Below are 13,063 nucleotides of genomic sequence, written 5' to 3'. Positions count from 1 at the left end.
CAGTTTGGCAGGGAGCCAGACTACTCATAATTTAAACAAAGGAATTGGGTTGAACTTGGAGAAAACAAGATTACCAACTACTTGGACTTGTTTACTTGTGATATTAAAACAGTTTTCAGGTTTACTAAAATTCTGGATCCAACAGTGCTGGATATTATTGCTCGTCTTACGACATGAAGCTGCCTTTAATCCCTTCTTTTTTTTTTTTCTTATCAAATACTCTGGAATGTCACGTCATTTATTGCTCCCCTGCTGTCATGACAATAGTGAATGTGGCTCCAGTGACCAAGCAGAGTCCCTTTGCGCCTCACCCTTACACTCTTTTATGGCAGATACTGGAACAGCTTTTTAAATAGACATTTTATCTCCTCCTACCGTGAACTGTCTGTTTAGTTTGGTGGCAGGTTATTTTTTTTGTTTGTTTTTGTTTTTTAGAAATGTTTGCACTAAAATAACACCCAATTTACACAATTCAAATATCACTTATTAAAAATTAATACTTTGGAATAACAATCCCATTCTACAAAAAAACTTAGGTCATTCTTACAACTATGTTGTGATGAAGAGAAAGAATTTTTATGGTATAAAGAGAAAGAATTTTTATGGTATAAAGAGAAAGAATTTTTATGTTGTGATGAAGAGAAAGAATTTTTATGGCTTCAGATCAAATACTGTATTTGATCTGAAATCACTAGAATCAGAGCAATCCCAATGTCATGCAGACTTCATTGTCTCAAGGCCTTTGTCTTCCCTGGTGTCTTTGGATCATTTTAAGATAGCAGGATGGTCTTTCAAGGAGTCAGTGCCTGCTATTCTTCGTCCCCACGCTCTGAAAGATCATGTATTGTGGACATTATTGGTCATGGTCATTGGGATCAGCAAAAGACCATCCCGAGGCCTTCTCACTGTAACCTCTTGCCATCCTGCAAAGCCCAGAGTCTCTTCTGAGAACCACTCCACTTCTTAGCAAGTAGAACTGTAGAACGTGTGTCACTCACCTGGGAAAAACAGCAATAGGAAGGATCAAATGTAAACCTCTAGCCTGCTGAATCCCAAATGGTAGCAATAGAATATTCTGTGGTACAATTGTTTCCCTTCTGTTTGTGAGGGTTTTTATCAAAGTGTTAGAACTGGCCCTGTACCTATAATAGCCTAAAAGTTTGCTACCTCTGGTTTTATATATTCTTCATAGTAAGTAGATACAATAGCTTAACTGTTTTAATTATTTGTTAAATATTATCTCAAGTCTGTTTCTTGTGGATTATAGAGAAGTCTCATTATCAGACATATCTTTTACTTCTCCAGGTGATCCCTTAAATAATTGGGAAAAGGATCTGCTTGGGATTACACTTTTCCAGCAAGCTCTAAGAGCTCGTTAAGGATAGCTTTAAGGTCACCAAATATAGTTTCAAAATCCAGCAGCTAATCATAGGGTTGAAAAAATGGGGGCATTTAACTAGGGCCATTTCTTTTTATAAGGCAACTTCATTGTGGGAAATTTTCCTAAGAGGTAATAAACATTGTGGATTCAAAGGCAATTATGTTGTTAAGCTAGAATAATCCTTTTTGCATTAGAGAAATTGCTAAGCTTTGTTTTTTCCATCAATGAAGGAGAAACACAACTAAACATCACTGCTGAAAGGAATACCAAGAAAATCAAGATAAAGTATAACCATTATATTTTAACATAGAATGTCATAAGGAACTAGTTACATTTTACATGCAAAGACAGAAACATGAAGAATCTTGGTTAAACCTGAAAAAGAATTACCTGACAGAGAATGTGTAATGTAAAGCTAAGTATTCTAGTACTTTTCAAACAGAATCCGAGGTCCAATTCCTGCTATAATATGTTGTCAAGGGAGAATATGAAATTTCCTGTTTTGACGGGCCTTACAAATGGATTAACTTCTGCTTCAGCTCTCCTGTCCTAACCACCCCAAAGCTGATTTTTCTTACACTTCAACCTTTTCTAACAGACTTAGATTTTGCCTGATTTAAAGGACAAGGAAGGAAATAGGATTGATTTCCAACCTACTTCTTGAATATTTACAAGGCCAGACCTTCTAACTCTTGAATCCCAACCAGCTGAAAGCGGTTTTTCTGCCTTTATATTCTTACAGTCCTTCTTTGTGTTTCTCTTAGTCCTAATAATCTGCCTTGTTAATTGTGTACTTCTGTATCTCACCTCCTAGATCCTAAGGCCCTGTAACAGAAACTGTTTTCTTCATCTTTGTGTTTGTCCTCTGCTTCAAAACTGTTACATTTAATTATCACTGTTACAAATGGATACCTCTTTGGACTTAACTGATAGTTCCTCCCCGCCCCCCATCTGCTTCCATTCCTCTACTACCCTAATGCATACTACTACCCAGAGTACCTTTTTCCTCTGATCTCCTCCCTCCCCTTAAATAAAGATTTATCCTTCTATCCTCACAAATTGAAACTTTGCCTGAGGTTTCCAGAAGGCCTCTTCTAATCAAGTGTAGATTCCCACCACTGTTCTAATTTTCATCGCCCTGACTACCAGCACCAGTCTTTTCACTCTCTCCCTCCTTCGTTGTTGTCAAAGGTGTTCTTTTTCCACCCACCATCTCTCCACCCTCATAGAAAACAAAGGGTGTGCTGTTGGGAAGGCGTTGACAGATAGGCTGTGGAAGGAAAGGTTTCAAAGTCCACTTTGAAAGCAGGCCGGGGCGCCTGCTAGGTGCCCTGTCCTTGGGTGCATGCTCTCTGCCCTGCTGCCTGTTACTCAGTGTAGGAAGGAGGCGACTCTGGCTCTACTCCCCAGAGTCAATCACAATGAGGAGGAAATGGGGAGGGTGGGGAGGCAGTGGGAACATGCATGTGCTGCTTCAGAGATGCCAGAGATAGCAGGAGACCCGATCTGTTTCCTATTTATATGTTCTCATTACTGATAGATGATGGACATCCTTCATTCACATAGTTACGATTGCTCTTAAAGTATTACCTCAAATAAAAGACACATATTCTTAAATAAAATGAGTGCCTTATCTCTCCTACTTAATAGTCCCACTGAATTATATATTCTATTTCATACTAATAGTGGAGGTACAGTCTCTTGTGCTTTTTTCTTTTTCCTTTTCTCTTTTTTTTTTTTAGCTCTATTAGGAGACACAACTAAGTTTAAAGAAATACCAAATCAGGAATGCATTTGTTTCCCAGAACTGTTTAGGAGAAACTGAACTTAGGGGCAGTGTGAGAGAAAAGGAAATGAAAGGAGTGAAAGATGACTAAGATTTACTGAATACCACTATACGTGCCAGGTATTATGGTAGGGAGGAGGCAATGTGCTGAAATCATCACCTCTAATTCCCCATCAACTGAGTGAGCGAGGCATATTCCCAATGAACAGGTAAGGAAACCAAGGCCAAAGATCACATAGCTGAGGATGAAGCCAAGATTCAAACCTGGGCCTGACTCCAGAAGGCCTGATCTTGCTTTAGAGAGGACGCGCATAGTTGCCAAAAGATCCCCTCTAATCTTCCAGAATGAAAAACCACAGAGGTGGTTGATGGTGATCTTCCTTCATAGAATAGGTCACAGGAGCTCTTACTATGTGCGGATCCTCCTGAAGAATTTTTTTTGGCATGAAAAATTTTAGTTATTGTCTTAGAGCTTCCATTTCTGCTTTCCTCGAAGTTCAAGTTTCTTTACTATATAAACAAAGCAGAACAACTTATGACAAAGACTCCTTCACCTGTGGCATGTGTCTCCCAAGCCCTGTTCTCTCCCCCACAGAAGCTGGTACCTTCCTAAGACACAAAAAATTCACTTAATTTTTTTTTTTTTTTAAGAAAAGCAAGATCCTATTACCAAAACGAGTCTTAAACTCTTCTCCAAACTTCATTGCAAAGGAAATGAAACTATTAAAAGGCCATTGCTCTGTAATTCAGGAAATTGAATCAACTTGTTTGGAGCTCTGAGCGGAGGAGGACTAGAGCTGTACTGAGCCACATATTGTGAGACTAAACAGGGGCCTGCTCTGACTGGCTTGCCCATTCGGAAGAGGCATGAGCTGACTTTTCACAACACCACGCAGCTACATAGCTCATCAAAGACTTGCTTTTCTTTACCACCTAAAACTACAGGTCTCTGTACAAGATGAGAATACTTGGTCAGACGTCAGCATTTTGGTGATTTATTTTCTACTTTAGATTTTCCTGAATAGTCCTGTGTTTATATAATGAAATTATTTTTAATAAATAAAAGATTCACAGATCGTGAGCATTAAGAATTTGGGCAGATAAATATTAGTTACTGAGGTTGAATGATGGGTACATGAGAGTTCATGATACTGTTTTCTTTGCTATTAGTAAATATTTTAAATTTTTCCATAATAAAAGGAGTAAACAATTTTTATGATTCTGCAGATAAATTTAGCTCACATTGTCTAAGTTCTTCCTATACTGCTACCCTCAGACAATATAGTCTTTCCTTACCTTCTCCCCACTAATTTAACACTGGTCACATTTAGACACATTGGGCAGCAAGTGAAAGGAAAAGGAGGTAAACTGTGATTGGGCTGAAGAGCTCTGATCTGCTACTTCTTAGAATAATAAAGTCTGTGACAAGAATAGCCATCACTCACATTTTAGATTTTAGGTTGATAGCCACTTGTGGCTCTTCAGCACTTGAAATGTGACTAGTGCAACTGAAGAATTGAGATGTGCCGTAAATATAAAAAACACATTTGAGTCTTGCAACAACAAATAAATCTCAATAATTTTTTATATTGATGCATGTGGAAATAATATTGTAGATATACTGGTTTAAATAAAATATTTTATTAAAATTAATTTCACCTACTTTTTCAAATGTGATTATTAGAAAATTTTAAGCTATGTATGTGGCTCACATTCTATTTCTATTCGTCAAACTCTATTGCCCTAGAGTTTATGAGAAGTTAACTTTGTTTAGCTAATTATTTACTCCTGATTTGGGCCCAGACTATAAAGTTAGATGTTAGCCTGTGGATGATTAATAAGTGGCAGATGATATCTGTTTATAACCAAAAGATAACCCCAAAAGTTTTAATTTTATGACCCTGTAGAACATGAAATAGTTTTGTATCTAACTTGGTAGATTCCATGCATCCACGTTTTATTTTCCTGAACAGTTTGACTAGACTGATCTCTGATGGTTATACCAAGCAGAATCATTGTTACAAGTCAAAAGTTGTATTACTTTTGTCTCTGGAAATTCTCTAGCTGTTCTTGTACTCAGAAAGGCTCTTAGTCCTATTGATCAAATAATATAATCGCTATAAATTTAAGACTATTACTCTGTGAACTATTTCTTTTATGTGTGTATTTAGAATTATGCTTCACTGAATTGTCTTGCCTTGCTTCCCTAAAAGAATGCTGAAAAGGAAGTGAAAATACTGAATAACACTAATATTGAATTACAATGCTTCTCTTTCACTTTATCGAATCCTATGTTAATGTAAATAAAGACAGCGAAACTGTGATACGTTTTAAAATTACAGATCTGGTCCTCAAAGAACACTTGACAAATGTCCTCATTCCCAGCGTTGGGCCCACAGAAATGTCTTACCCTGCACCATGGGACTGTGGTGTTGTCCTATGCCCTCTCGCCCGCCACCTTCTCCCAAGGAATAGGGGTTTTTTATGAGCCCCTCATAAAAACAGATCAGAAGTCATGTGGGCCATAGATGTGTCACTATTTCCAGGTACACGGAACCCCTCCTTGTGGCCTTCTTGAACACTTGCTTTGTAAACCCTTTTGAAATCCATTTGAAAGGGCGTAACAAATAGGAACCTGTTCTGTATTCCATTTGTTTATTTCTTGTGCGTCTGTTTGCTCACATTGTCATTTCACCGCTGAGAATCAAGGGAGACAAGACAGTAATAAAGGGAAGTATAGGAGACTGGAGGTCTAAGCTCAGATCTCTTAGCTACCAAAATAAATAAATACCACAGCGCTGCAGGCCCAGCACAAGAGAATATCCAGACAGAATGAAGTTGAAGTCCCTTTTTCTTCACCCCTTCCCCTTTCTCTTTTGCATCTAGAGATTTGGAAAACTGCTATAACCGTGAATTATTAGGCATGATGTTTTATTTTATTAGGTTGGAATGAAATACAGAAACCTAATCCTGAAACCTGGGGGATCTCTGGACGGCATGGACATGCTCCAGAATTTCTTGGAACGTGAGCCAAACCAAAAGGCGTTCTTAATGAGCAGAGGCCTGCACGCTCCATAGGCTGGGGCTCTTTGGTAGCTATCCACGTCTGGAGGACAAGTCGACACCACCATGTGTCACTGGCCTGGAAACTGAAGGGAGTTTTGCAAGTGAAAATTTAGATTTCTATTGACTGCCTTTTGTTGTTTGAGTTGAAAACTTACACAGTTGTAAATGGAATTATAAATACTGTGACCTAAGAAGAGGCCCATTCGAAAATAATTGTACTATAAAATTTCATAAAAATAGATTTGATTTCTTTTTTTATAAAAGTTTCATATGAATGTAATTTGATTTTTTTGTACTCTTGTAATGTAGATAATATAATGTAAGAAGGCTCAGAATTTTTAAATTGAATCATATACATTACATAATTTGATCCTTCTTATATCATGCAGTTTTATACTTGGGATTTCTGGACATAAATGAATCACCATATTCCTCTGGTAAATATTTTCTGGGAGCTCTGCATCAACTTTGACTCTGTCTAACAGTCAAGTGTGACCTCTTTGCCTACATACCTCAGGACCAGGGGAATATGCCTCAGCAATGCATTTATCATTGAGTTTCAGGTCGTGTGATTCCCAACTTTCTGCCACACTTAAATTATGTTCCTCCATTTGGGTTTGTCTTTTCTGTCTAACGTCCAGTCCAAGGGTACCAAACAGTATGAGTTTTAACTGAACTAGCCCAATGTACATTGCAAGTTTTTGTATCTTGTATTAAAGGTTCCCTTCCATGTCAGCATACAAGATTGTCAGTGTTTTGGCATATTTGCCAGTAAGAACACTAAGGAAGTGTATCTCTTCTTCAGTTTTTAAGAAGTGGTGGGACTTGACCTCCTCCCAAAGTGGCGGGAACACATGTCACAAATGGCTATTTAGAGAGCTGAAGCTGATGCAGAGCATGAGTTCAGAAACTCCAGAAGAGTGGGTTCTGGACAGAGGCGCGTTAGGACAGCTGCTCCCAAGTGTTACACGTGTGCTTAAACTCAGCCACGGGGAGGTGGCTCTTCAGTAGTCTTTTTGGTCTGGTGATTTTTATTTGAAGTGAACCTTGGGATCTCTCTTCAACGAAATATGGGCCTGAATTCCAATTCTGCAGCAGACCAGTAAACTCACAGTACTTATTTTTCCTCTAGGAGTCTACACAATAAGAAAACTACAACTGGACAAGAAAACTTTTTAAATGAAAAAACAAAAAAACAAACTTTGAATGTACTCTGCATAAGTCTTCCTGTTATTTCCCACTGGGTACCTGAGGTATGACTTCACTGGCCAGGGACAAAATGAAAACCTTTCTGTTCTCTAGTCCAAATGGACTTTGTGCTAAATAAAAAATATATATATTATGCTGCACAATAAAATTATAGACAGCAGGAAAAATCAAGAGCTTTGGTGACACAGAAGAAAATTCTAAGATGGTTATTGTCAAGCAAGCAGCTTAAATATCCACATGAAATCTGACCCTCCTGACTGAGATAATTGCCTGGCCCTTTTTTCCCCCACATTCACTCAAGGTCACTGCCTCTGGTCCCCAAAGCTCTTTTTTTGGTCTTAGCAACCTGTGTACTTTCCTCATATCTTTTTTTCCCCCCAGACTGTTCTGTTTTCTAGTTTCAGACAAAAACTCTCTTCAGCTTTTTCTATTGCCTAATGTGTCTCCTTAATAATAACTTTATCATTTTAAATCTTATTTCACATGGAAAAACTAATACTTGCTGTGAAAAAGGCTGCACGCAATAAAGTTGCATTATTATCCATGAGAACGAATTTAAACATTTCTTTCATACGTTAATGTGAAAACTGAAATGCATAAGAGAGCAAAAGCTCTGTGATATGCTTTTTATTTAGGGTCCACAACTAATATTTAAAATCTACCAAGGAAAAGCCACAAAATCAAGTACCCAAAAATATTCTCTACCATAATTCAAAACTAAGGACTTATTTTTTGAAGCCTTTTTGAATGTGGCCATCCATCTGCTTGTTCTTTTTTTCCAGATCAGAGCATAGAGTGTTGGTGAGGCACTCTGAAGGGTGGATAACTATAAAAATTGTCATTGGACAACCTACACTTCAGATTTATGGACTGAGTCACATGTAATAAAATCTCTCTTGGTTATTGATCCAGAAGATTTAGGCTTGTTTCAGGTTTGGGGGGAGACATCAGTATGTTGCTAAGGGCAAGTTCTTAGTCATTTTATATTAATATATAGTAGACACGATGCCGAAGGATTTAACTTTAAGATGCCACAGAGAAGAGAAAGAAAAGACCTGATGTTATACCACCTAATACAGATTTTTGTTCCTCTAACAGAAATGTTGTTTGTTCCCTAAAATAACAAGATTATGTTCAAGAGTTGTTCACGCCTGTCTTGCCTTCCTAAAACTAATATGACAAAAATGGATATCTGTAGCTCTTTTGACTTGACAAACTGCATGGTGTAAGAGACCAAATTAGAGAAAATAGTTCTTTAAAAAAAATTGATAGGATCTGTACTTATACTTTGTACTTGGCTTAAGTAGTAGAGAATGACTTAACTTTCTCCTTTACTGTTTTGCCTTTAACCTTTGTGTATGAAGGTGTGTAGTAATCCTGCCTCTTCCGTGGGTCAACTGCTTTGTTTATGACCATTTTTCATTTTTTTCATTTCTATCATGCACAAGAATTTGACATGTTCTTAAGGAAATGGAGTTAAAATACCCCCAAAATTGGGTTTAGGCATAGTTAACTGAGCCCCACGGAGTGCTAAAAGAGAAACCCTATTTCATCTGACTAGATGCAATGACCAAGGCTTCTTTCTTCCCTCAATACAACATTATTACAGTTATGCATCTCCCATCTGAAATTGGATAGCCTCTCAAAATTGAATATGCCTTCTCTTATGAATATTTGGTGAGAATAAAGGCAAAAAAAAGACATACATGCTTCCATTTTCCTTGAAACAGTCAATGTCCAAAGTTTATTTTTTCAGTCATCCTTACTGGGAAAATGCCACTGAAACAGTGATCTAGTACCAACTATATCAAAGCAAAGAACAAAGGTTACAAAATCTAAATACTATATCAATGTAGTCTTTTCCAACATACACACAATAACACTATAAATGGAGACTTTGTCAAACATTTTTTGAAAAATTGAGATAATCAACCCAGCCCCTCACATACCTCTCTCCAGTAAGTGATTCTTGAGTTTTTATTTGGTTGAATTTACCTCGTAGTTTCCTTTCCAAATAAAGTACAGGTCCAATGCATCTGGTCTTGTGTGTGTACAAGAAAAGGGAAGAGGTGAACACGACACTGCATCTCTTGTTTCTGCTCTCATGAGCTGACACACGTTTTAGGTGCTTATTTCATAGCACCTGGAGTCTCACCTAAAAATTAACTACCATGATAAAATGTCTCTAGCATTTGTCGTCAGAGAAATTATATGGCTTCAAGACTGGTTTACAAGCACAATGTTCACTGAATCCAAAAAGACACTTGACATCTCTATTGACATCTTTGTGGCTATGATGAGGATACGACTGGGTAATTGTTAGCCAGGTGGATTCCTAGCTATGGAAACAACCTAAGAGAGTTGAATAATGATTCACATTAAAGGGAGGGGGGGGGAATTTTTAGTCCTTTGGGTGAACACACGAGAAAGTCCATAGAAAGTATTTTCAAATTTATAAAGAGCAAGAATGGTTAAATACGATGATATTATGATTTAAAATTATTTCAGTGCTGAGACAAATTTAAGGTGAAATTGGGCACATTCCATTGCCAAAGTAAAAGGAGGGGAAACCTGACTCGATAGTGGTACTCAGGAAAAAAGACCTGGCAGTTTTATTTGACCACATTCTAACATAAGCCCACAGTACAGCACACCTGGGGAGGGCGATAGGAGAGAATGAAAGCCTTATAAGAGGGTATTGATGGAAGAATGTCCAGGTCAAAAGAATAATCCCTCTGGACTTCAGTGTGGTAAGATCAATCACAGCTAGAATATCATGTTCTGTTCTAGGTGTCACATTTTAAGTAGACTGGCCAAGTATTACAGTGTTTGGAAGAGTCAACAGGAGGGTGATGACCTTGAAAATACTTCTCAAGAGAAATGCATAAAAGACTTAGGGAAGTTCCTTCAAGAGACAAATTCAGAAATATAAATAGCTCTTTTCAAATCTTTGAATGAGAGGGGAGAAAGAATAGGATAATTCTGAGAAATGGTTGGAAAATATAAGTAGGCTTTAGTTCAGTATGAGGAAGCAGTCTCTAATAATTATTGTTGATTACAGATGCATTCTGCTACTACTGTTAATAAGTATTCAAACAAAACGTGTGGCTGCCAGGAGTGTTTGTACAAGGGGATTCATCCTTGGAGTAGACATTCCTACCAGATCAGCTTTGAGGTCTCCTCCAGAGTTTAAGATGCAACAAATATATAATGATGATCAGCAAAATGTTACTCAGGTGAAAGAAACATTTACATGCTGGATCTTAGAAATGGTATTTAGATGGTTGCAGCTCCCTCATACTGCAGGATTATAGTTCAAGCATTGTTTTAAACATTAACTTACTCCTCATCTGTGATCAGCCAGTGCTTATCTAGAGGTTACTATCAGTCTTCTGATGGGTAATGTGGTAACTGAAGATGAGAGCTTAACAGTCCTATATGACCATAATAAAGCCAAAAATTCTTATAGAATGAATAAAGGTTCATTTTCTTCCTTTATAGAATTTACAGTTGCCCATTCCCCCCACCACTGTCTTCATCACACATATACAAGAGGCAGAATGTAACTCAAATACCCGGTTGAGTATGCACCATAATGTGATGTCTTCAAGTGATGGTTTCCATCCCGTTCTCTACAGGCCTTGAATCATAGTGAATAGTCCATAAATATTTGTTAAATAAGCTTACCTTCTTTAAAATTACCTTTTGCTATAAGGATGCATTTTTCTACAATAACTGCAAAATATCTCATTTATAAATGGATCTAAAACTACATAGATACTTTCTTTCTACACCGTCTGTGGAAGGGGCCCTTCTCCTTAGTGTTCTGGAAGAGTTTGTATGAGGTGGATGAAAGAAGTGTGCTTTTTGTAAAAGAAATAGTGGGAGGCGGGGCATGTTTCTAAAGATCACTTCTCTCTCTGATTCTATATTCTAAACCTAGGAATTCCTTAATCTGGAATCTGTGTTATCCTAGAAGATCTAGGAAAGGGAGAGAGAAAGTCCATGATTGCCCTGAAATTATATTGCAATTTTCGTGTACACAGATATGTGCATTTCTTCTAGGGAAAGGATCCCTAGCATTAATCAGAAAAATTTAAGAACTGCTGTCTTAAACAATTTGTTGTCAAACTTTTGGTTTTGGATTCAATTTGAAGACTATAAAGTGTCCATTATCTGTCAGGCATTGTGTTTGCCACTGAAGATACAAAAATGACTAACAACCCTGAACCTAAGCTGATCACAGTGTAATGAGGAAGGCAAGTAATAAGTTCGTTGAGATAAGGTATAAAACAAAAGTATGTATAAAAAGCTTTTATGTTGTTTTCCCCCACACTGGCTGACCACTGTACAATTAAAGCTCTGTGCCACGCAATTTTAAGATTACCATGCCACTTGACACCACAGACTTATTTCTAACAAAATGGTTGATTTTCTCTTTTCAGCAGGTCAACAGGGGGAATAAATGGTGTTCTTCCATCTTTGTTATATCCAGAAGTTTCTTAGACCCTGTAGTTAAAGAACTCACAAGCGAGAGATGAAAATATTCACTTTAACCATTTGTATGCATTGTGATCACATGGCTATAAAATTCTAGCTTTAAGAGGAATGATGTGGGACTCTTTTGACCTGGTAAGTAGAATATACCCAAGAGGCGTTGGTTCATCCTATAATTCTAGGAAACAGGCTGTTAAGATGACCATTGAGCTATTTAGAGATGGTCCAGAATTAGTCAGGATTCCTTCTTTCCATCTCCCATCACTGTTAATAATTTTCCATTACTACTAATAAAAACTAAAGGAAAAGCACCCAACTCTTCAATCCCTTACTACCTATTCTTTGTAACTCCCCTATATAGCAACTACTTAAGCAGATAATAAAAAACAAAAAACTTCAGAGTTCCAGGTTTTAAGACAAAGACTGGAACTGGACTTTAAACATACATCCCGTAAGTTGTGTAAAGGTACAGTAATTTATTTCGTCAATCTTCTGTTGATGAACTTTTAAGTCATTTTCACTCATTGAACATTACAAACAGTGCTGCCAAGATTATCTTTGTGAATATGTCCTTTTCCACATCTGTCAGCTTCTCTGTTAAATAACTGTCTCTTTTCTGTTAAATAATTCTCCAAAGTCTAATTCCTGGTTTACAGGGTAGAACCATTTTAAATGTTGACACTGTCAAACTGAAGCCATGTTTCTTAATACTGTTTACTACTATTGTTTAACATTGAGGTGGTCACTAAAGATAAATGAGGAAAACTGATGATTAGCAAACAAAGCAAAAAATCTGGCTGTGATATCATTTATATTGCTTTCTTTCCGCATTGGGTAATGAGGACAAGGTTCCTTCTTTCAGAAAGTAGTAGGAGTAATTCCAGACAGGAATTTTCTTTCTCTATTAATGATTCGGTAGGTCCTAAAAGGAATGTAAGACTTGCTCCCAGAACAAAGCAGCCATCAGTCCCTTTGTAATCAGGGCAAAGTGGAGGAAACCAAAAGCTCCATTTTGTCATCCCTGTCCCAAATCAGATGTCTTTCTGTGGTCTTAAACATTTGTGTGACTGACAAGTGGGACTTCTGTTGTAATTCACAATGCCATCCCTGTTCTGAACATGCAC

At 37.4% G+C, this 13,063-nt stretch overlaps 1 protein-coding gene across 2 annotated transcripts in view; it reads left to right on the top strand.

Moving 5' to 3' along the window:
* NLN (neurolysin) overlaps positions 1 to 9,133 on the top strand; it is a 92,622-nt gene extending 83,489 nt beyond the window's left edge. For both annotated transcript variants that reach the window (XM_081053156.1, XM_081053155.1), the window contains exon 13: positions 6,111 to 9,133. In XM_081053156.1, coding sequence (XP_080909282.1) covers positions 6,111 to 6,245 — 135 coding nt within the window. In that variant the 3' untranslated portion in view covers positions 6,246 to 9,133. The remainder of the gene's footprint in view (positions 1 to 6,110) is intronic.
* The last annotated feature ends 3,930 nt before the right edge of the window (positions 9,134 to 13,063 follow it).

The sequence above is a fragment of the Rhinolophus hipposideros genome (assembly GCF_964194185.1).
Source record: "Rhinolophus hipposideros genome assembly, chromosome: 7".
Lineage (NCBI taxonomy): Eukaryota > Metazoa > Chordata > Mammalia > Chiroptera > Rhinolophidae > Rhinolophus > Rhinolophus hipposideros.
This window is presented reverse-complemented; position numbering and strand designations above follow the sequence as displayed.